Source organism: Pelophylax lessonae (genome assembly GCF_965119305.1).
Source record: "Pelophylax lessonae genome assembly, chromosome: 13".
Lineage (NCBI taxonomy): Eukaryota > Metazoa > Chordata > Amphibia > Anura > Ranidae > Pelophylax > Pelophylax lessonae.
The window spans coordinates 159,167,562-159,192,641 of record NC_138780.1 but is presented as its reverse complement, the minus strand read 5'-3'; the positions used below and the strand labels follow the sequence as shown (position 1 = coordinate 159,192,641).

Genomic DNA, 25,080 nt, shown 5'->3' with positions numbered 1-25,080 from the left:
GAATCCAAGGGAGGCATACATAGCCCCCCATCTCCGCCGCCATGTTACAGTTTTCTTTATGTATATAAAACCAATAGGGAGCATGAGAGCTCACCGTACCACCCACAGCAGAGGTGGAGCTGGCAACTCGGGGGGCAGAGACTTCACCGCTGATGATTCCACATGTATATAAGAATCAAGAGTGAGAGATGAATCACCCTTTGCAAATTGTAATGTCAATATTGGGTAGACTAATCTTTTGTTAGGGGTGAAACTTGCTAAAGCCACTAACTCAGCAGGCGTGAAAAGCAGGACTAAAGGGGATTTGCTTTATTGCAGTTACCTAGCAGGCTACACTACTACTAAATTATTGTTATCGGGGAAGGAAAACCTTTAAAGCTACTACAAATCAGAGGTGAATTAGTATACAGGGGCACGTTTACTAATAAAAGCTAGTTGCAATCAGCAATGGAACTACAAGAGGTCCGGCCAAGCAGACTCACTGTTTAGACTGTCAGAGAGGTCAGGTGCCTGATGGATGTGATCGGAGGACTGAAGAGAGGAAGTGGGAGATGACAGCATAGGATCCACCATAATGTCTAAATCTGAAACCTTCCAAGGACCTGGAGACTTTTTCACACACTCACCGTCTCCCTCTAGTGGAGGATGACGAGTACAGCCAGACACCCCAAGGTCAGGAAGGAAAGACATCACCGGAGAGAGAACAGTACAAAAAAAAAAAAAAGAGACAAAGACCAGGAAGAGACACAAGACATAGGACAAGACATTAGGATGCAAAAAGAAAAAGTGATGTGAGAAACGCAACACATACACTGGAACAGTACTAAAAATAAAAATTGTACTTTTTAATGAAGCAACATTGAATTTGCAAAGTAACTTTAAAAGGGAAGTATTGGGCCTCATTTTGTTTTCTATTTTATTCGTTAATTACAAATTTTTCACCCGTGACTGTTAGAAATGAGGTGGCCATATACGCTGCAAGGTGGCCAGATTATTTAGAACAGGGTATGATTTTACAGCTCTATTAGACCCCTCAAAACATAGTAATGTGAATCAGTTTGCCCCTTGTTCCAATGAACGCCATCCACTCTCATCAAAGGGTTTTTTTAAGTTTTCCTGTTGGACTGAGAGCTTAAAAAGGGCACCACTACATTTTACTAGTCAATAGCAGATATCACCACTAGATGGCACTGCAAACAGATTTAACCTCATACTCCTGGTATCCTTAGCCAATCATATTTATGAGAACAGGCAGCCAGGTTGGATTTCTATAGTCAATAGCAAACATTCTATCTAGCACCATAGTAAGCTGGGCAGGACCTGCTCCTGGACATGAATATTTGGGTAAATAGGTGGCTATGTTAAATTAATATTAATTTAAAAGGATGATTGTTTAAAAGCTGCTTCTCACCTGAATATCCAACTTCTATCTTATCTTTGGCCAACAGCCGTCAGCAGGTCGGTGTAGACTAATCTGAGTGTCCTTTAACTGCACCTTTAGCTCATCTCCCAAAATGCAAAAGGTCTTCCATTCACAAATTGGCTCTTAATGGGACTTTAAGACATTTATGAAAGCAAACTGTCATTGCTGACCCCTCCTAAAAATTGGAATTTACTTTTTTCTGGATTCAGTGATTTATGATGTGTCAAATGAGAACAAGCATACAGATCAGAAAAGAATGATCGTTTTATCTTTTGGTCAGTGACTCAAAGCACTGAAGTCAACAGGTGAGGTGATATTGCAGCCAGGCAACTAGCATGTTGAGTGAGGTTTTTAATGGTAACTTATGCTTTTCTCATGATGGGTTCCCTTTAACTATGAGGACCTTTACTTCCCCTTTAAAAATAAGACTGTAAAATCACGACATCAGATGCTGGTTAACACAGATGATGAAGAATGGTCAGATAGTTCAATACAGCATGAAACAGAATGTAGAGAATGATTAGATAAAACAAATAACCACAAAAATTACAGTCACTCCGTCTATAAGTCACTATACCCTTAAAACTGTTTTCGGCTAAAGCCTGGTACACACAGGCCAAATGTGGGGAGACATCAGCCAGTGTAAAAAAAAAAAAATGGCCGACATTTGGCCTTGTTTATTTTGGTCTGTCCGACAGAAGCTGGAAATTTGGACGCTTGGCTGGCTTCTGTCAGACCTGCATGCTGGAAAACCAGCAGCCGACGAATCCCGATTAGCGCTCTCAGCCAATGTCAGAAAGCGCTGATCGGAGTGCTCCGGCGAGGAGGGAGGGGGTGTCTCCATGGTCAGAACAATTGCTCAGCAGGGGAGATCGATTCACTAATATCGGATTGTTAGTACAGCATCTCTGTCCGGAGCTGGCAACTGTAGTGTGTACCAGGCTTAATTTACATTATAATAGACTGCAGAGCAACGGGGGTATTCTTTAGCACTGGGGGGAAGAACAAATTCAAATTGTTCTTCAGCATTCAGCCATCGAGGGAGGTGAATGAGACTTTCTTAACATATTGAACTATCACCCCATAAGTACAAGCCAAGCTGCACCTACTATGGGGTCAATTCTTACAATGTTTGTGTAATTATAATGCATGTGTTGCTGCTTTTACTGTACCTTGCTTTCACCATCTGTGTAGAATTCTAACAATGACTAAGAGCCCATTCAGACTAGCGCGACACGACTTTGGGGGGCGACCTGTAAAGTCGCGTGCACCGTGACTTGCAGAGACTTCACATAATGGAAGTCTATGCAAGTCGCTCCGAGGTCGCCCCAAAGTAGTACAGGACCCTTTTTCTAAGTCGGAGCGACTTGTGTCACTCCTATTAGAACGGGTCCTGTACTACTCAATGGACCGCGACCGAGCGCGACTTGTCAGGCTGACAAGTCGCGCTAGTCTGAATGGGCTCTTATTCACAAGATGGACAATTTGTTGTTATCTAAGCAAATAATAAATACAGTATTTCTTCCTTTATCTCGGCAATTTATTCTTATTGATATTTTAACATTTGCTAGCATGAAAATGTTTGCAAATATCAAAATGTAAAAAAAAAAAACGCACCTATAAGTTTATGAATGCAACAACATTGTCTCAATGTTTTCCCTGTCCCATCGGTCTAAAAACAGCTGACCTCCACTGATAAAGAATCTCTCTCTTCCTACTAGCCTGCAGCTGAGGACCACAGAGCTTATACCCCCTGAGGATTGCAGAGATACTGGCCTGACTCAGCAGGGCGATTGTTGGACAGCTGCAGCCAGTCCGCTGGTTTCACATAGAGAGCTGTGGTCCTTATCTGCAGGCTAGTAGCAAGGGACAGGCTGTATTAGTGGTATTAATTCTTACATTGATAGGACAGTAATTAAAAACCGGTTATACTGGGGTACCCTGAAATGATGGGTGCCACCTTACAAAAATGTTTTACCTAGGCTTCAATTCGGTCAACAAACCTTAAATATCTCCATCAGTAAAGATGAAGAGACTGTATGAAGGTTTTCATACCGTTAAATTGAGACCACTGTAGTCAGCACTTTTCTGATGCTATTGTGTACTCACCACACTCTAAAATCTGAGCTGTGAAGATACTTCCAAGGTGCTGAGGGGGTCTCCTCCATCACTATGGATTTCATGACAACTGAATAGTACCACAACATTGCAGGGGAAGAACTGAAAGAAACACTGCTATGTTCAGCATCTACAGGGCAGCAGGTCTCAGTGTTCACCCGTTACCAGTCCAAATCACCAAAAACTTCCTACAAAGATATTCAATTCAGGGCGCACTTATCCTTTCTATTTTCTTTATTGTGACAAATTTACCAAGTTTAGAAGCATTAAAAAATCCATTGGCCAATCACCGTTTTGCATGAACAAGTTAATGCTTTCTTGAGGCATAGAAGCAAAGAGTACCCTGAATATCTTTGTGGAAGGCTTTTGTAATCCTAAATAACTGGGGAGTTCCAGGAGATAGGATAAGGGAATACAATACATGCTTATTATATGAAGGGTAAAACTATTTATATGAAGAACTTTCAAGAGGATTCTTGTATGCCTAGGATATTGCATACACAGAACACAACTGTTTAATAGAAAGGAGGTTTTTACACTTCTAGTCCTATTCAAAAATATCTAAAAGAACGACTATAAATAAATCTTGTAGACCGTGCAACAAGTCTTTGTCACATTAAACCTACAAAATAAAGTTATACAGTTGAACAAAAACAATATAAACAGATGATGACATTTGTCTGTCCTTGTGTTCCATTGACCTACCAGACTTCGAGCGTGTGTGTGTTCCAGTAGCAGCAAGAGACAGGGACTGAGGTTTCACCGGATCGGCAGGCAGAGTATAATTGACTGTGCTTGGAATCTGGATGTAAGGGCCCACAGCAGCAACTCGCCCAGATGCCAAAGTAGACTGAGGAGATGGTGTCCCATTAATGCGATTCAGCTGTAAGTAAATCCAAAACATACATGAACCACTTGTCTTCTATACATTCAAATTATTTGGAGACATTCTCTCACTCTGGGAGGCATAAGGCATCTAAATCTAGGATGGTGAACCCCCATCAGAGCTTAATAGCTTAGCAGCAATTGCAACAGTGAGATCATTCTGTTAGAATATTTGCTCAGTCTTGTGAGAGGATGATAGGTGAAGTACATCCATCACCCCAATTTTTTATTTTTTTTTGTCTTACTGGCGAGATTAATGCTGTTTTGGTTCACACTGTCACCTGGACAGAAGGTGATGAGGAATCCAAGTGTTATATTTGGCTGGAAAAGTGGGAAAACTTCCACTGGGGACACATGGCCAGATGACAACTGTCTTACAGGGGATCTCATCTCACTTTCTACTGGGTTCCCTGGATGAGAAGTAAATGGAATCTTCCCAATGGTAAGAGAAAAAAAAACTACTGACAAAAGGATCTAACTCTTTCTTACTCCATCCAAACCTTAAACAAAATATAAAAAAGTTCTTGCTATAGATACATTTTAAACCACTGAACATTCCCACTACTGTGGGGCTTCGGTGACATTTTATAGGCTATGGATTCAATACAGGAAAGGATTTGCACCAACTGAAAAGTCATAACAGGGAAAATTGACTCTCCTGAGGGTTGAGCTGCAAGAATAGCAGATGAAGAATAAAGAGAAACATAGAACCTGCAAAGACTCTGCTTTGAATGACATGATGAAAATAAACAGCAAACATCATGATGGTGCTACATATCAAACTAAGTTTGTGGTAAAATGAAGTGAAATCTGGGCTAGGACAATGGTTAAACTTCGGTGGAGCACAGGGCTCAATTCACTAAAGGATATCACATGCAATATTAGGGTTATGTATCCAAATATCGCATGCAATAATGAACATGTCAATTAAATACAGGTTTAAGCAGTATTTGCCTAAAAAAAAAAAAAAAAGAAACGTACAGCCCAACTCCCTGAACAATACCAGGCCAACATGGGCCTCTTCCCCACAAGTCTGGCCCGGTGCTTGTGGGAGTGTCGCTGACTTAACAAAATTTGTAAGACCGTTTTGACAAGGAGCCCCCCAGATCTCAGCAACACCGCCAATGTGAAATTTAACGGCGAGTGTCCATGTGTGGTCAATGATGTCACCTGTTGGCCCTGTTCCCTATGATGTAATTGACCAGACATGCATAGGTCCATTTACGGTCAATGGCATCACAGGGAAGCTGCGTTTCAGTCGGGGGGAGCCAAGCGACTAAGCGGTCGTGTGGTCGGAATTTTTGTTTTCGTGCAGGTAGCGTTATCGTGATTGACGATGGATGGCATTTGGTTTTAAAGAAGGACTAGTCAAAAATTGTGTGATGCTTTTATCACAGAGGTGCTTCTATTTATACTGGTCATTTATTGGGAGAATAAGTAGGGGTATTTATTTTTGTCTTGCGGTCCTCTCCAAAATCCCTGAAGGGCTTAGTTTGAGGTGTGTGTGTGTGTGTGTGTGTGTGTGTGTGTGTGTGTGTGTGTGTGGGGGGGGGGGGGAATGGGGGGAGCTGCATGTCTTTTTCTTTTTTTTTTCTTACACCGTTTTACTGATTTGTACTGTTCATTTTCTACTTTTTACTCTTTTGTTTACATTCTGCTGTCAGCAGGGACAAGTCATGGTTGTCTAACAAACAATAACAACCAGAAACCCTAAGGCCCCGTTCACACTGGGGGCGACGCTACTTCCCGGGGCGACCTCCGAGGTCGCGGCGCGCTGCTCGCACCGCGACCTCGGAGCGGCCAGCACGGACTTCATAACATTGAAGTCTATTACATGTTCTGGAGGTAAATACTGCATGAGTTCTTTTAACGCAAACACTCCTGCAGTATTTACAGCTTAGTGAATTGAGCCCACAATGAATTCGTGAAACATCTGAAAACCAATAAAAAGACACAAAATTGGCCCATTGAATAGTTCATCTTACGGGAATGTTCTCTTTTTGACGTGCCTCAACTTTTTTCTTGTACAGCCTTTCACGCAGTTCATTTATACGTTTGTCCATAATGGCGACCTCCATATTGCGCTTGTTCAACAACTCTTTTTGCTGCTGGAGCTTCGTGTTCTGCTCCTGGTTGAGGCGATTCCTGATCTAAAATGGAAACACAGTAAACCTTCGAGTGAATGTGCCTATGAAAGGAGCTGCCTGAGATATACTACACACATTTTACTTCAGTTTTCAAATGATTGCCAGTGCAATGGCAGAAGTAAACTGAGGACAAGAGCATGGCAGAGGCAGAAACTGTCCTTTACCGTCTATAGAACACACTTACCGATAGAAATGCTAAAGGGGGCAAAGCACAGAGTGAACAGCAACAATTTAACCATGATGGAATATTTCCCTCCCTTTTGGGCACTACTGAACAGCTTATGTTGGACTTAACTGCCAACATATACTGTATTGTCTTATCATGGCTCTGCAACACTGCACTATTGCCAATGAGAGACACAGGAAAGAAACCTAAAGACTGATAGGCTTGGGGAGCTATCAAAAAATGATTTTAAAAAGGTGGCCCTGGCACATAGAAAAAAATTAAAAAGGACTTCTATGGGGCTGTTTAACTTCCCCAGGATCTGTATTTCAGGTCTATACAGTGCCAAGATGTACAAAGCACAAGCAGTCTGGAGGCCAGACTCCAGAATGCAGTACACCCGATTGGTAGTACTGCCCATACCTCTCTTAGTCTACCAGACTATTGCTGTATAGTGAATTACAGTAAACAGAAAAGAAGCCAAATTCAGGAATTTATTCCAATGGCATTTAAAATACATTGCTCAAAAAAATGTAAGGAACACTTTGAAAACACAACACATCTCAATAGGGAAAAATATCATGCTGGATATCTAGACTGATATGGACTGGGTAATGTGTTGTGTTAGGAAGGAAAGGATGCCACATTGTTTGATGGAAATGAAAATTATCAACCTACAGAGGGCTGAACTCAAAGACACCCCAAAAATCAAAGTGAAAAAATGATGCAGCAGACTAGTCCACTTTGCTGAAATTTCATTGCAGCAACTCAAAATGGTACTCCTTAGTTTGTATGGCCCCTATGTGCTTGTATGTATGTCTGAAAACTTCGGGACATTCTACTAATGAGACGATAGATGGTGCCCTGGGGTATTTCCTCCCAGATCTGGACCAGAACATCACTGAGCTCCTGAACAGACTGAGGTGCAACCTGGCAGTGTCAGATGGACCGAAACATAATGTCCCAGGACATTTATTATCCTCCAGGACCTGGCTGCATACTCTTGCCACATGAGGCTGGGCATTGTCGTACACCAGAAGGAACCCAGGACCCACTGCACCAGCGTAGGGTCTGACAATGGGTCCAAGGATTTCATCCCAATTCCTAATGGCAGTCAGAGTTTCATTGTTTAGCCTGCAGAGGTCTGTGCATCCTTCCATGGATATGCCTCCTCAAACCGCCCCTGACCCACCACCAAACCGGTCATGCTGAATGTTGTTGCAGGCAGCACAACGTTCTCCATGGCTACTACAGACCCTGTTACATGTGCTCAGGGTGAACCTGCTCTCATCTGTGAAAAGCACTGGTTGCCAGTGGCGAAGCTGCCAATTCTGGTGTTCAATGGCAAAAGCCAATTCGAGCTCCAGGGTGCCAGGCAGTGAGCACAGGGCGCACTAGAGGACATTAGGCCCCCCGGTCACCCTTATGAAGTCTGTTTCCAATTGTTTGATCAGAGACATTCATACCAGTGCCCTGCTGGAGGTCATGTTGTGGGGCTCTGGCAGTGCTCATCCTGTTCCTCCTTGAACAAAGGAGCAGATACCAGTTCTGCTGATGGGTTAAGGACCTTCTATGGCCCTGTCTAGCTCTCCTAGAATAACTGCCTGTCTCCTGGAATCTCCTCCATTTTCACGTGACTGTGCTGGGAGACACAGCAATCTTTCTGTTCCATCATGGAGCAGTTGGACTGCCTGTGCAACCTCTATAGGGTCCAGGTATTGCCTCATGCTACCAGTAGTGACTACTAGCTGACCCTAGACAAATGCAAATCTAGTAAAAACAGTCAGAAAAAGAGAGTAGGGAAAAAAAATGCCAGTGGCCTCCACTTGTAAAAGCATTCCTGTTTTGGAGGTCGTCTCATTGTTGCCAATCTAGTGCACCTGTTAATTTCATTAACACCAAAGCAGCTGAAACTAAAAACCCCCTTTGCTTCTTACCTGACCATATCAATATCCCAGGAGTTTATTTGACATGATACTATACTCGGATTAAAAAGTGTTCCTTTAATTTTTTTTGAGCAGTGTACATTTAATACTTGTTTAATACATACGTCACTACATACATTTTTTCAAATATCTGCCTGGTATTAGTCTTTAAAAACACTGCTGAGAAAAGCATGCATTTCTGCCGAAAACAGAGGCAGACATTAAAAAATTCTGCAGTTAAAAAGAACTGCAGTGAAAGAACTAGATGGGCTACTCTTGCCAACCTTTCTTTTAAAAATTCTGTCTGGCTGTCATTGTGAAGCCATGGCTTCAGTACTTTCTCAGTCACTTATTAATAACAAGTATGCAGTTCAATAGTTTTTTCATTCTCTTGCTACATGCTTAATCCAGGCCAAAATGCTAAAGTGAAAGAAAAAAAAAAAAAAAAAAAACAGTCAGCAATGGCAGCCTACATTTTTGTTCTTTTAATGGTTACTGTTGGTCACAACAGGGTCAGCCATGTGGGCATGAGCAATTTCAGATAATGCAGCTTATCAGTGCAGACTTCAGGATGCAATATTTTAGAACTTTTAAATAGCGAGATAAAAATGCTGTGATGAGCTAAGCAGGCCACAATGATTAGTGCTAGAAGCTAGAGCGGTCGGCAGTTCTCACATGTAAAAATCCAACAGGTTGGTCGTTGATCTATGGATAGATTTGGATACAACCAGCCTTCTCATAGATGACTAGAATCTCAGCTGGTCCCTACTGAACCAGCCAAGATTCTATCCATCTATAGTTGGCAAGTCAGATTAATTGACCAAAAGTCATTCAATTATCCACCAATACAAAAATCTAATCACCAAACGTTCTCCATAATTGAGAACAGGCTACTCTGTGTGCCACTCAGCAGTGATTGCCTTTAATAAGCCCGCATCGGTATACTGTATTGGCTCAAGGTAGTTCAATTTATTGCTATTTTACCACTAAGTCACTTACCTGAAGCTCTTGATACAGCTTCTTCAGCTCAATTGCTGCAGGCCCCGTCATCTGCCCATTGTAGGTCTGGAATCCATTCAACTTCCCTTTCCGCAGGTCTTCCAGCTGCTGCGTGAGTTGCTCCACTTTCTGCACTGCAGCCTGCAGCTCCTGCTGCTTCTCCTGGAAAACGTCACTGATGTGCTCAATCTCCGCAGCTGCTAGAACATAAGCAGATCATCAATAAACAGCCTCAAAACCAGTAGCATCATGCACAGAATTTTTAGGTCATTGATAAGCTCAGCTCCAGAGTAGGCAGTGGTACCAGGGTCTCCGGTATCAATTTCAAGTAAACAATGTAAGCAGATCAGTGCTCCTATTCAATGTTTATCAGCCAATAAGATATTAGGAATCGGGCCGATGGACCTATACACTTGGCCCCTCTTTTTTTTTTCTTTTTTACATATATACCAAGTCTGTATAATAACAGATTTCCTCATTGCTTACCATTTGTCAAAGGGTTCATGCAGTTTTGCACTTCATGAAACAGATTGTTTTTTTTTTTGCATATAGCAATTTTTATTGAATACAAATATTTCTGCCTATTATGTTGCTGAAGTATCGAGTGTCTTGTGTTTACTAATTATTTTGTCGCTACCTTGACTGATGAACTTACTATGTGATTGATTTTTGTACTGATGGAATCACGTTATTCCTGCAAACATCCGTGCCCTATTATAGAACCATTTGAATGAATTAGCACAGCATTTGTATGTGTAAACATAGGACATTTGTACAAGTAGTTTTATATAGTGATTGATTTCTATTGTGCAGTCTATTCACAGATATACTTTTTTATGTTGAATTTTATGCATTTTTCTTTATTTTCCTTGCATATGAATGAGTATTGTTTGCAAAGTGAAGCTTTGACTCTTTTACCAAGCTCTGGAGCAAGTGGGCTTGCAATTCACAGTATATTTGCCTTTAGTAAATCAACCCCAATGTTTATTCAAGAACAAACCTTTCCTATATAATTTTGGATAGAGTGGTAATTACAGAAAATCCTGCTGGGTATTTATTGCTGTCTGTACACCCACTGAGGATATTGTGCCCTATGTTCTGATGACCATTGTCACTAGGATAGAAATGACTGGAAATACAAAGTTCAGGGTTAACAGAAGAACGGAGGGTAAATTTTCTGAAGGATGGAAACTATAACAGAGGTGACTTCTCAATTTGGAAAAATCAAGATCAAGAGTTAAGTCTCTGCAATACAAAGTAAAGTCAAATCTCCCTAATGCAAATGCTATTGAATGCTAATATAGCAAATACAAAAAAAAACTTTTTTGTATATTCTGTGCAAATATAAAAAAAACAAAAAAAAACTTTTAGATATATTTTCAAATTAAGGCCCCTTGCACACAGGGCTGTCTATTAGCAGTGTGAACGGGAGTGAAAGATGCATCTAGCAGCCTGTGGTGCAATGGGAGCTGAGCGCTTTACCAAGTAGAAACCCGCATTAAGGCTACGTTCATATGTTAGCGTAGCGGACCGCAGCAGAATCACTGCGATTCTGCCCGCGATCCGGAAATCATTGCAAATCGCGGGACGCCTGTGTGTTGCCGTTGATTTGCAATGGCATCCCAAACGCTGTGCGATGTTGCCACGATTTCCGCCTGCCGAATCGCGGTAACATCGCGCAAACAAAATCGTGGGTCGCATGATGCCCAAAAAAGGTACAAGAGCTTCTTTGGGGCGTCATGCGACCCGCAATTTTGTTTGCGCGATGTTACCGCGATTCGCAGTGATTCTGCCGCGGTCCGCTAACATGTGAACGTAGCCTTAGGGCCCTGTGCGGTCATGGATGAAGGTCTGGAATGAAGGTCTTCTGCAAGGGGCCCAAGTTAAAGTATATCTAAGGGCAAAACTTTTTTTTTTATATATTTTTTTTTTTTTTTTTTTTTTTTTTAGGTAGAGTGGAGAGGGAACAGAATGCTTGTCAGATATGTATTTCTGTCTGTGCCCCTGTTCTAAAATTTAATCCGACCCGTGAAAATTCTGGACCCTCGTCCCTTCCGGTGACGCTACGTCACCACCAGCAGGTGCGAGCCCCGGTGCGCATGCGCACAAGACATTTTCCAGGTCCAATGAAATTTTAAGACTTAGTGAACAGATGACTGAGAGGAGGCGGGGCTGAGGCACCGGGTATGTGCGGTCCACCAACTCCACTTCCGGGTCTATGCGTTCAAGACAGATCTTTTCTTTGTTGTTTTCTTTTCTATCATTCCACACATTTACACACATTCCCTTACACACATCGAGAGAAATAATAAAATGTTTAATATTCATCGTAATGATAATTAGTATTTATATTAAGCAGAAAAGGGAAATGCAGTGCTTCTGGACCCCTGCACAGTGTGTTGGTATGTGCTTAAAAAAAAAAAAAAAAAAGTGTCCGCCTTTCCGTTCCATTGAAGTGTGTAAATGTGTGGAATGATAGAAAAGAAAACAACAAAAAAAAAAAAGAAGATCTATGTCTGGAACGCATAGACCCGGAAGTGGAGTCGGCGGACCGCACATATCAGGTGCCTTAGCCTCACCTCCTCTCAGTCAGGTGTTTGCGAAGTCTTAAAATTTCATCGGACCTGGAAAATGTCTTGTGCGCACCAGCTGGTGGTGACGTAGCGTCACCGGAAGTGACGAGGGTCTGGAATTTTCACAGGTCCGATGAAATTTTAGAACACCCCCACAAGGGAGATTCACCCTCTCCATTTGTCCGATGAAGTGAAAGTGAAAGCAAATCCCACATTTGGGTTGTCCCCAGAAAAATAATAGAGGGGAAATCATCCAATGGGGAACACTAGTTCTTTTGACCTGGGGGTCCCCGAGAAATTCCTCTCACATTCTGCTGGGCAGGAAGTGAAGGGAAATCTCCGCAATAGGATATAAAGGGCGAACAAAAAAAAAAATATGACAGGGGTTATAACCCTCCCTTGCGCTATCCAAAATGAAAACGTTTTGCCCATAGTTCTATTTTAAGAAAAATAGTGTGCAGGCCTAAACATTTTTTCAAATACATTTTATGTTTGTATCATAAATGTGTTTGTTAAATGACCTACATAGATTCCCATTAATGACTTTGCTGTAGTCCGCCTGTCCTCTCATGGCTCGAATCTTCTTCAGCTTGTTCTCCTGAGTCTCCACTCTCTCCTTCAGCTTCTGAAGTTTCTCGGTCTCTGAGACAGTTTGCAGCTGACGGCGCTCTTGCTGCTTTAGATACCGCAGACGCTGCTCCTGCCAACCCAGCAGAAAAGAGAGAAAAAAAAAAAAACGTATTAGCTGGTACAGGAAAGTCATTTTCATGATTACACAGAAATAAAACAAAGCTGGCAGTTTGGCACACACAGGAAAACAAATAGCAGCAATATAAACATGAAGTCCCACACATCTGTGGGGTTTCCTCTGTCTGCCATTTCCTGTGGCCTGAAGCCTCTTCCTGATGGAGCAAAATGGCTCCCTGTTGTCTAGTCCTGTGGACCCAGAAGTAAACAGAGATAAGAGCTGAAAAGATAATAAAGGAATGTTAACTGTGAGCAGAAAGGCAGAGATAGCAGAGGAGAATGGCTGCCAACTAAACCAACTGAAACTTATGCCAAGGTCCTGTGATTTCAGTCACTGGCATGGCTTCGGCCACATTTGACGTCACATACACTCAAAATCTATGGCGTTACGTTTGTGGACACATGACCATCACACCTATATAAGTCTATAGAACAAGTTATTATTCCAACTTATTCCCCCCCTACTAATGTGATTACAGCTTTTCATTATTCCTTATGGGGAAATTCGCTTTGATATACGAGTTGCTTTGAATTACAAGCATGTTTGCGGAACGAATTATGCTCGCAATCCAAGGCTTTACTGTATGGCAAATAAAAAAGAAAAGAAAAACAAGATGGGGAAGCACCGTGGTTTAGTGGTTGCTGCACTCCTGCATTACTGCACTGGTGTCAATCATTTAAATTACAACCTCGACATTACCTGCATGAAGTCTGCATGTCCTTCCTGTGCTTGCGTGGGTTTCCTGCCGTACTCCAAAGACATGCTGGTAGGCTTAAGCCGGCCATAGATCGATCGAATCTCGGCTGGTTCACCAGGGACTGAGATTCAATCCATCGATGGGCAGGCTGGTTGTACCCAAGTCAATCAATCAGCTTGGATACAAACCAGCCTGCCTGATTTTTTTACATGCGATTACTAGCAGTGGCTATAGCCGCTAGCAGTAATCATTGTGTTCTGCTGGCCAGGAGGGCTCCCTGCTGGCAGAACATAATAGCACTGTGGGAACAATTCTGACTTTGTTGATGAGGGAATCAAGCAATTTGATTTTCTCCCACTGTGTGTGGAAGGAAAGAAAATTGCATAATCTATGGGCTGCTTTATTGGCTCCTGCCTAAATTGACCTTAGAATGTAAGTTCTTTGAGGGCAGAGACCAGTTTAAATGTACAATATATGTAAAGCGCTTTGTAAGTTGTTGTCACTATGCAATACCTGCATAAAATAAGTAAATTCTTTCTTCTGCTACCATTGTTACAAAAAAAAAAAAAAAAAAAATCAGATTTAAGCTGGCCATAAAGAGCTCTATTTCCATGCGGTATGATGCAACATAAGCATTGAACTTGCTCACCTTAGCCACCAACATCTGTTGTTGGTTCTCGATCTGCTGCTGTTGGCGGGAGGCCATGTCTTGCAGCTCTGAGATAGTCAGCTCCACACGTGGGTTCCCCACCTACACAGGACAAAGAATACAGGAATGGTAAAGGAATGTTGGAGTAATTACAAAAACACAACATTATTTGAAAATGAGGTGTAATAAATTTTAACGAAATAACATTCTCTCCTTATTTCCTCGTGCTGGGTGCAAAAGCCTCCCATACCATTCAAAGAACAACCCCAGAACGTTCCTTCAGGTGAGAAGTTCTGGAAAAGGTAACTAGATAATCTGCTTTAAAACTCAGCTTCCTCCGCTGTCCAACATTCTTCTGATTCCAGCATCACTATGGGAATCTAGAAAATCCCTTCAGACGTACACCTCAATTCAAATGTTGGAGGTTTAAAGCAGATTATCTAGCAAAAAAGGACATTAAAATGATGTCTACTTCGCCCATGCAGGCTTCCTCAATACCAGCCTCAAAAACTGATATTTTAACTTCATTTCCCTGCTGGGGGGGGGGGGGGCACAAAGCCCCCTGTACACTCCATGTCACCAAGCACCAGCAATGGGAGCGAGTCACATATCTTATATATCCGTAGGGGCCAGATATCTTTTTTTCTTCTTCTTTCTGATATCTGTGATTAAAGAAGAAGAACTTCTCTCCCAATCAACATAGATTGTTTTTTATAACCCTCATGGTGCTAGCATTAGTAAACAGACAGAAAATGTTATTATATTTACTTGTTTTAGACTTTTTTTTTTTTACATTTCTTCAGTTACTTCCTGGTTTCTTTTCAAGGCAAATTATATCATACATCCCGAGAGTCCAGGAGTTTTCAGCTAGACACACTCGCTTGCATGCATGCTTGAGCTAAAGGTAGATGGACTCCAGGAAGTAAATGCTACATGAATCATTTGCCCTCAAATCAAATGGCCATGGCCAGAAATGCTAGGGAGGCGTTTTCTCAAAAAAAAAAAAAAAAAAGCATAGAGGGATGGATAGATGGGGGAGTTTGCTTCGTATATTAAATATAAATATATTTTTTTGGTTTGTAGTGCTCAGATGCAGTGATGATCCACTTTAAGGCCTTTTTCATACAGAGCATACATAACCGCATACCCATGGAGGGTTGTGTTTACCGACTCGGGGATGCACAGTTGTTCCATAAGGTCCCATTGCTGTCAATTGAGATGCAGCAGCTGCATGGACACAGCCACTGCTCCCAATGTGATATCTGTGCGGGCTGCAGGGGCAGGACAAGGGGTGGGCAGGAGGGACGGTTGCCCTGGGTGCAATGGTTTATTGCAGGGATGGGGGGGGGGGGGCGCCTTGACCCTAAACCTAAGGGAAGGGAGGACGCAGTTTTGCATCCTTGCCCTGGGCGCTGGATGACCTTGTCCCGGCACTGGCGGGCTGAACACATCTAGGATGTGTGGAAGTGGTGTAAAAAACAGGGGAGCGAATGTAATGAGTTTATGGTCCCCAGTTTAAAGGAAACCTGTTGAATTACTCTGCTCCAAAACACCTTTCTCCTACGCTCAAAATCCAAGCTCCCCGACTTCTCTTCCCACGGGACTCTCATATGGAGTCTCGGATGGCTGAGCTCTTGCTGCCCTAAAGCAGTGGTCCTCAACTCCGGTCCTCAGGGCCCACTAACAGGCCAGATTTTAAGCATTACCTTGGGGAGATGCAGACTAGAATACTGCAATCACTGAGCAGCAAATGATATCACCTGGGATGTATTTAAGTTATCTTGCAAACCTGGCCTGTTAGTGGGCCCTGTAGGCCAGGGTTGAGGACCACTGCCCTAAAGGACTGGGGTAGTCCAAAAGTACTGCAAACTAAAAAAAAAACAAAGAAGGGCGCACCGACCTAGCGTATTATCCTCAATATTGGCTTTATTAATGATACATAAAAATGGCTACACACAAACAGAGGTGAAAAACGATCATATCAAATGTAATCACTTGAGTGTCAGGAGTAGTCCATACAAGTGTCCATTGTCCTAATTGGATGACGCTGACGCGTTTCAAGGCATTCGCCTCTGGCTCTAGAGGCGAATGCCTAATTATGTTTTATGTACAAAAACTAGAGCGAGGCCTTATGTTTCCTCAGGTGTCCAAAACACATTTTCATCCCTTTGGGTCTTTCTTTGCTATTTTAGCAACACAACTGCTGCAGTTTTAATCTTGCTGGTTCCCATCTTTCCATGGTGTATAAAAAAATGAAATGGAGGACGGAGCGAAGCCGCAAGCACAGTTTAAAACAGTAATAAAACAAAAGCAAACATTATATTCAGCTTACTAATTCTTAGATGTGATGGCTGCATTCCTTTTCCTCTTTAGGCTCTACTTTTATTTTCACCTAGTGATCTAGCCAGTACGGCTGTTTATCAACAGAACAAGCTGTCCTGAAGATGTAGAAGAAATTTTTAAAAAACGGCTGCTGTAACTGTTTGTGTAACTACAACATGAGCCAGAGTTCTGCTTCACTTTGTTAGTGCATCTAAATCTGTTCATACAACTAACAACCCCCCCAGACTGAAAATGCTACTATCCAAATGTGTCCCCTGTGCTCCTTCCTCCAGAGTGGAGGCACTCTAATACAGGAGGTAGGTTACTGGCCAAGTCACCAGGTAAAAACTAAAAAAATAAAATGAATGCAGCCACCACATCTAAGTATTAATAAGCTGCAATATATTCAATTTTTGGTTTCGGGTTTATTGCTGCTTTAAAACCCATGTCACTATCAAACAATAAAACCCATTTTGTGTCGTAGTTTACTTTTGAGAATTCATTGAAAATATAAAATAAAAAATCAAGATGTTGAGATTTGAGATGCATATGCAAGCCGGCTCCCTTCTATGCGATTGTATTCTGTAATCTAACAGGCACCCTCAATGACCAATAGGGAGGTGGGAGAGGCTGGCCTGCCTACAGTTGTACAGGAACGTTGATATTTGCACATAGTTTAGCTGATTTTATCTGCAGATTATGCTGACATTTCATTCTGACTTTTCACTGAAGGTAGCCTATGCTCTGTTGGTCATTGTAGCTCAGTCATTATTGCAGTACCACCTTCTGGACTACAGATGGCAGTGTTGCAAATGACACAGATGGAAAACTTTTGTCTAAACAAAAACCGGTTGATTATATTTAAAGCAGATGACTACCTAGAAACCTCATGACATACCAAAATACTCAGCAGTGCAATTCCTAGCATTGCAATAGTTCTTCGGAAAGAAAGAAAAAAAAATAAAACGTACGGATTCTATCAATTTCTTAAAAACTTCCCTCAGTCATGGCAGCATATGAAGTAAATGGAAAATACACATGTACCGATCGTCGTCATACAAACGTCGGCGGACGAAAGATCTGCCGATTGTACGCTTGTTAGTATGGTGCCTCCGACAGCTGTCTGCGCACATTCTGCGGACAAGAGTCTTTCTTGCAAACATAAAAATTTTTGTATGCCGACACCAGAACGGATTGTTCGCCAGTCAGTACAGAAATCAGCCGACAGACCGCAGATTTGCAAGACTGGGCATGCTCAGAAAAGAAAAAACACAGGGAAAGTTAACCATTACATGACATCACTTCTGCAGTCAGCTGAAGTCGGCGGACAAAATTCTTGTGCTGTCTTTGCACTTTTCAACAGACATCGACATCCCGGGGAGAAAAGACGAACGTTTGTATGACGACGATCGGTACGTGTGTACGGGGCTTTAGAGGATCTTTAACCTGAAAATAAAGTTCCTTCATCTTCACTAATAGCACTTTTTTGTATGTTTCGAGTTTTTTTATTTTTATTTTTTTGTTATTGTCCCACTCCGCATGCATGTCACTCGTCTAGGTGAATGATGTGAACTGTGCTCCCTGTACCTCCTGGGGACATACATGTCACATATCCCAGGAGTCCTAGTCCTCCATTCAGAAAGGAGGAGGGGACAGCCCTAGTGGCGCATCATCGGTGGCCTGCCTGCTGAACCCGGAAGAGTGGTTAGCATCCTGATGACATCACACAAGACAGCAGTGCAGGACCCAAGTCCTGGAAGAAGGTAATCTGGGGCAAAAAAAGAAAAAAGGGGGGGTCTTCTTTAAGTATAAGCCATCACGCCAAATGCACTAAAAAGGAAATGGGCGTGGCTTACCTTTAAATTAAGCCCCACCCCTTAGGTTTAGCACCACCCATCCAGATTTAGTGCCACACATCCTCTGCCCCCCTGGTTTGTTCAAATCACTTCTTTAGTAAAATTAGAATGGAGTATTAAATAATAGCAGGCAACTGACGGTGTCTTGCTCTTTACACTGATCAGCCATAACATTATGACCACTGACAGGTTAAGGGAAGAACATTGGGATATAAGAGGCAGCACGTGAACATGTTGTTCCTGAAATTGAGGTGCTGAAAGCAGAAAAAATGGGCATCGCAGTTTGTTGTGTATTGGGCAGCGTAGCCGCAGACTGTTCAGGGTGCCAATGCTAACCCGTGTCCACAGCCAAAAGTGCTTTCAATGGCCATGTGACCATCAGAACTGGATCACGGAGCAATGGAAGAAGGGGGCCTGGTCTGATTAATCACGTTTTCTTTTACATCATGCAGATGGCCGGTTGCGTGTGACGCTTACCTGGGGAAGAGATGGCACAAGGATGCAATATAGGAAGAGGCAAGCCTGCAGATAGAGTGATGCTTTGGGCAATGTTCTGCTGGGAAACCTTGAGGCCTTCTACTTATGTACCACCTACACAAACATTTTTGCTGACCAAGTACCCCCCTTAATGGAACCCCCAAGTACACCCCATAAAATGTCGGGGTTCTATTGAGGGGTATTGGCCTTTTTTCTACAGGTTTTAATTGCGGTTTACCTACTGGGGTGTTTGACACGTCCTGCCTGAAACCTTGATCCTGCCATTTATGTGGATGTTACTTGACACGTAATACCTACTTAAAATTTTTTGTGACCAAGTATTCCCCATTCATGGAAACAGTATTCCCTGATGGCAGCGGCCTCTCTGCAGAATAATGTGCCTGACCACACTGCAAAAATGGTTCAAGAATGGTTTGAGGAACATAATGAGTTTGAGCTGTTGACGTGGCCTCCAAATTCTCCAGATCTCAATCAATCTAACATCTGCAGGACCTGCTGGAAAAAACAAGTCCAATTCATGTAGGTCCCAACTTACAGGATTTAAAGGATCCACTACTGACAGCTTGGTGTCAGATATCACAGCATACCTTAAGAGATCTAGTGGCATCCATGCCTGATCACGTCAGGGCTGTTTTGGAGGCAAAAGGGACTATTCTGTCAGTAAAAGGGGACCTATTTAATGTTAGGTGGGTGGTCTTAAAATAATGGCTGATCAGTATATATTAAAAATTAAATGTAGCAGTCAAGTTCACCTTTTCATGGCTGATCCATGTTTCTGACAAATTTGATTAGTTAGAAGTTAGTTAGTTAGATTAGTTTGAAGTTAGAGAAGTGGCAAAATAATCAATTTAATTTAATAAATGGTTTACAAGAGGTTGGCCATCACATTTAATACTTCTTGTACAGTGTTAAGGGAGCATTCACACTACATACGTTGACATGTGCAAAACATGTGCTCTCTATGTGCCCTGTTCACACCATAGCACAGCGCTGAGGTGGGTTAAAGGTGTGCCGAGTAAAAAGCAGACAGCGTTTTTTTTCCACAACACACCTCACCAAGTCGCTGTGGGGTGCATCGAGTTTGAAACCTCTCAAGGACCATTCCCTACTCCATCTAAAAGTTAGGGTGTACTCACAATAGGTGGTTTAACGATGCCTGGGCACAGTTCATCCCCTTAGTGCGGTTAGATTGTGTAGCACAGTGGTCTCCAAACTGCTGCCTGTGGGTCGGATGTGGCCCTTTGTTTGCATTTATCCAGCTCTTGAGACATTATTCCACCGACTTATACAAGGCACAATTACTTCCTCTGATACCAACAGTGGGGTGTTATTCCTCCCACAAACCAATGATGGAGCATGAATTCTTCCTCTGACATCATTAAAATTGCACTATTCCTTCGACTGAAACCAATGATGGGGCACTAGTCCTTCAACTGAAACCAACGGGGCACTGTTCCTTCCATTGACAGCAAGGATGTAGCACTATTCACCCCACTGATACCAATACTGGGGCACTATTCACCCCACTGATACCAATACTGGGGCACTATTCACCCCACTGATACCAATACTGGGGCACTATTCACCCCACTGATACCAAGACTGGGGCACTATTCACCCCACTGGTACCAATACTGGGGCACTATTCACCCCACTGATACCAATACTGGGGCACTATTCACCCCACTGATACCAATACTGGGGCACTATTCACCCCATGACAGCAACGATGTGGCCACCATTTCTCCCACTAATACTAATGATGGGGCACTATTCCTCCTCCTAACCACAGGGGTGCTGTGTACTTTTTTTTTTACTACTTTTACTGACCACTAAGCCTGAGCCATCATCTACTCCCACTAGTCACTGTCCGGCTCTGCTAAAATATGGAGGACAGTAAAATGACCCTTTGCTTAGATAGTCTGGAGACCCTTGGTGTAGCATAAGCCTTCTGAACCAGGCACGGTTAAGCTGTATTGTACACCCAGGCCCACTTAGAAGAGTTGGTTTGGAGCACAGCTCACTTGGAGCCAGGTACAATTCAGTGGTCTGCCCAGCAGAGGTGATGACATAAGTATGCCCGGTAACACTTCCTTTCAAGTATAGTGGGAGCACAGTCCAACAGGGAAGTGGGACAATCATATTCGGACACGGTTCTGATCAACCATGCCATGTCAGTACACCTTTGAGAGTCCTGGATAATTTTTACTTTAATTCACACTAGCGCGACTGACAGCCTGACAAGTCGCGCTCCCTCGCGATCCATTGACTGCTACAGGATCCGTTCTAATAGAAGCGACACAAGTCGCTCTGACTTAGAAAAAGGGTCCTGTACTACTTCGGGGCGACCTCGGAGCGACTTGCATAGACTTCCATTATGTGAAGTCCATGCAAGTCACTCCGAAGTCATGGTGCATGGGAATGCACAAGTCGCCCCCGAAGTAGTACAGAGTCGTGCCGCCCCAGTGTGAACCGACTCTTATAGTACCAAAAGCCCCACGCAAACACCATCCAGAGTCAGTTTATCCAATCTCAAAATTACAGAACCCTCTACATAAATTTTTGACACAAAATCCCACCTGTCTACTATTTCACCAGTGCAACAACTTATCCTCATCTTTGGGCACAATGCACACTTTAAAACCCAACTCCAGTTCTAATTGAAGCCTCTGTCCGCTTTTTATTACGAAACAATCCATCCCACATCAATACCTTGGACGCCTTTCTGGTAAGTGGATGGCCAAAGGAAATACCATGATATAAATGAAGAAAAAAATGCCAGTACTCCTTAACAGAACCTCAACTTTTTTCCCCAAGGTCGTATGTGCAAAAGTTCAAACGCAGAATTCATCAATCCACCAACATTTCAGAGGCACGAAGTACCCCTTTCTGTTATCTTCAATAAGGTGCCCTTTGTGCCCCCAAATATTGACTGAATGATGCTTTTTGTATTTGAACTTTTGCATATATGTCCCCATAAAAAGTTGGAGGTTCTATTGAGGAATACTGGATTTTTTTTCCCCCACAGGTTTTCATTGCCGTTTCCCTGCGGTGTTTCTTGACAGGAAAGAATGGGAAAGTTCTAACAGGCACACGGATAAAAATACATTTTTAGCAGAGTGTAGAAGTATTAGAAGAGTCTAAGTATTACAACTTCTGCCAATGCTTTTATAGTCGTCTGAAGACTTCCAGTCCTGGTGATGCCTGCATTTCCCATTTCTTCTACAGGTGTCATAGGGACAGGAGGTACATCACCCCAATGAGGTCAACTGATTCAAATTAATCAGAATTTTATTTCTCTTTTTCACTCTATTCAAAAATGTAAAAAAATAAAAAACACCTTTTGTTAGGCTCTGAGATCCTGTAAAAAGATTAGAGCAAAGAAGATATTTTTAAATTCAGGGAAGGAAAATCCCATTGTCCGATATAATGGAGATGGGATTTAATGCAGATACAAGAAAACCTGGCATGCGATTAATAAAATGAATTCCAGCTCAGACATGATGGTTTTAAATATAGCAGCAAGAATAACACATGCGGTGAATAAACTGAAGTCATGAAGAGGATTTCCTCATTAGAATGAGCCAAGCTCACAGGAAATCACTGACACAGCCTGAGGAATCAATTTCCTTTTCTAAGACATCATCAATGTAGGTAATGAACCAGAGCAATGCCAAACTGTATAATGTTACTGCTCAGTTAAATTCAGTGGAGCAAGAAACTGGCAGAAGAGAACATGCAGAGCAACAAGGAAAGCCACAGTAATCTCTGCACGGTGCTTTGGAAATCTCAAATTACAGTCCTGAAATGATAATGATAATAAAGAAGATCCCAGCCTTTTTATATACAAATACAAGTGATAGGCTGGCAATACATTATACAATTTTCTTGTACAACTTTCCTTTAGATTTACCAAAACCATATAATATAAGGTCAAACCTAAACACTTTAATTCTGCATTCACACCTTAGCGTAGCGTCCAAGTGTTTTTCCAGTGTTTTTTCACATGGTTTTATACATCGTTTTGGAGCTTTGGAGGTTTATTAGACAATAGAGAACACCATCATCTGTTTTTAGGGTTTTTTTTTAGCTTTTCCATCAGTTTTTATTTTATTTTTTTTATGATGGTTATTTATTTTTATTTTTTTGTAAAGGGTTAGAGTTACGGTTAGAGTTAGGATTAGAGTTGGGGTTAATATTATATTTGTCTTAATATATATTACTTGTTAGTGTTACAGTGTTAATACTAATAATAAAATACATTAATGTAAGGCCCCGTTCACACTGGGGCGACGCTACCTACCGGGGCTACCTTACAGGTCGCTGCGCGCTGCTCGCACAGCGACCTCGGAGCGGCCGGCAAGGACTTCATAACATTGAAGTCTATGCAGGTCGCTCCGGGTCGCCCCAAAGAAGCTCCCGACCCTTTTTCTAAGTCGGAGCAACTTGTGTCGCTCCTATTAGAACGGGTCCACAGCTTCTCTATGCGAGGCGACCTGTCAGGCGACCAGGTCGCCTGACAGGTCGCCCCAGTGTGAACGGGGGCTAAAATAAAACACATTAAAAAAAAATGTATAAATAAATTAATTAACTCCAAATCTTAACTGCTAACCTTTAAATAATAATAAACATCCTAAACACAAAATACATTTTTTTTCTTCATAATATAAAAAAAATATTAGATTAATAATAATAATAATAATAATAATAATAATAATAATAATAATAATGTGATCTTTTTAGGGTTAGGGGTTATTATTACATATTTATTTTATGATTTTTAGTTATTTGTTTTTTCAATTGAGCAGAAAGTCGCACAATTTTTTTCAATTGAGCAGAAAGTCACACAAAAAAAAGTGTGGGAAATTGTGTGTTTCCATTAAATTTCCATGGGAATAAAAATGCGCCAAAAACACGCAAATCTGCCCAATTTGAGCTACATAGAAAGCTCAAGAACTTTGAGCTTCAGACGACTTGGAGTGGCCATGTAAACCATCTCCATAGAGAATAAAAATTTTTTTTTTTTCTCCTCCAGCGTTTTGGAGCTTCTAACATCAAACTATAAAATGCTGAGGGGTGTGGAATGGGGCCTTAAGTTTTTCCCCAAAAAAAAAGAAAAACCTGGAAGCTGACTGGATTCTATGCAAAGCTGCACCAGATTTTGCACGCTCTACTTTTAGTAAATCAACCCCAATGTGTTCTACATGTACAGGTACCGTGAAAAATGACAAACTGGCTAGATATACACTCACCAGCCACTTTATTAGGTACACCTGTTCAATTGCTTGGTAACACAAATTGTTAATCAGCCAATCACACTGTAGCAACTCAATGCATTTAGGCATCTAGACGTGGTGAAGACGACCTTAAGTTCAAACCGAGCATCAGAATGGGGAAGAAAGGGGATCTAAGTGACTTTGAACGTGGTTTGGTTGTTGGTGCCAGTGAGGGCTAGTCTGAGTATTTCAAAAACTGCTGATGTACTGGGATTTTCACACACAACCATCTCTCGGGTTTACTGGGAATGGTCCGAAAAAGAGAAAATATCCAGTGAGCCTTGTTGATGTCAGAGGAGAATGGGCAGACTGGTTCAAGATGATTGAAAGGCAACAGTAACTCAAGCAACCAAACATTACAACCAAAGTATGCTGAATACCAGCATAACACATCTAACGGTTCAGACTGGTGGTGGTGGTGGTGTAATGGTGTGGGGGATATTTTCTTGGCACACTTTGGGCCCTCTTAGTACCAATTGAGCATTGTGTAAATGCCACAGCCTACCTGAGTATTGTTGCTGAGCATATCCATCCATTTATGACTACAGTGTACCCATCTTCTGATGACTTCTTCCAGCAGGATAATGCACCATGTCACAAAGCTTAAATCATCTCACCACTGCTTTCTTGAACATGGCAAAGAGGTCACTGCACTCCAATGGCCTCCATAGTCACCAGATCTCCATCGAGCCCACAAACCTGCAGCAACTGCGTGACGCTATCGCGTCAATATGGACCATGGACCAAAATCTCTAAAGAATGTTTCCAACACCTTGTTGAATCTATGCCATGAAGAATGAA

General features: G+C 42.1%; 1 protein-coding gene across 4 annotated transcripts in view; it reads right to left on the bottom strand.

Annotated features, from left to right (window-relative positions):
• The window catches only part of PPP1R13B (protein phosphatase 1 regulatory subunit 13B), a 182,480-nt gene that overhangs the window by 33,146 nt on the left and 124,254 nt on the right, over nt 1–25,080 (bottom strand). Inside the window, exons 5-10 of one of the 4 annotated variants that reach the window (XM_082275547.1) lie at nt 14,328–14,429; nt 12,759–12,933; nt 9,661–9,860; nt 6,412–6,576; nt 4,247–4,424; nt 483–635 (exon numbers count right to left, since the gene is read on the bottom strand). In XM_082275547.1, coding sequence (XP_082131673.1) covers nt 483–635; nt 4,247–4,424; nt 6,412–6,576; nt 9,661–9,860; nt 12,759–12,933; nt 14,328–14,429 — 973 coding nt within the window. The remainder of the gene's footprint in view (nt 1–482; nt 636–4,246; nt 4,425–6,411; nt 6,577–9,660; nt 9,861–12,758; nt 12,934–14,327; nt 14,430–25,080) is intronic. The other 3 variants (XM_082275548.1, XM_082275549.1, XM_082275550.1) reach the window with 3 other exon arrangements.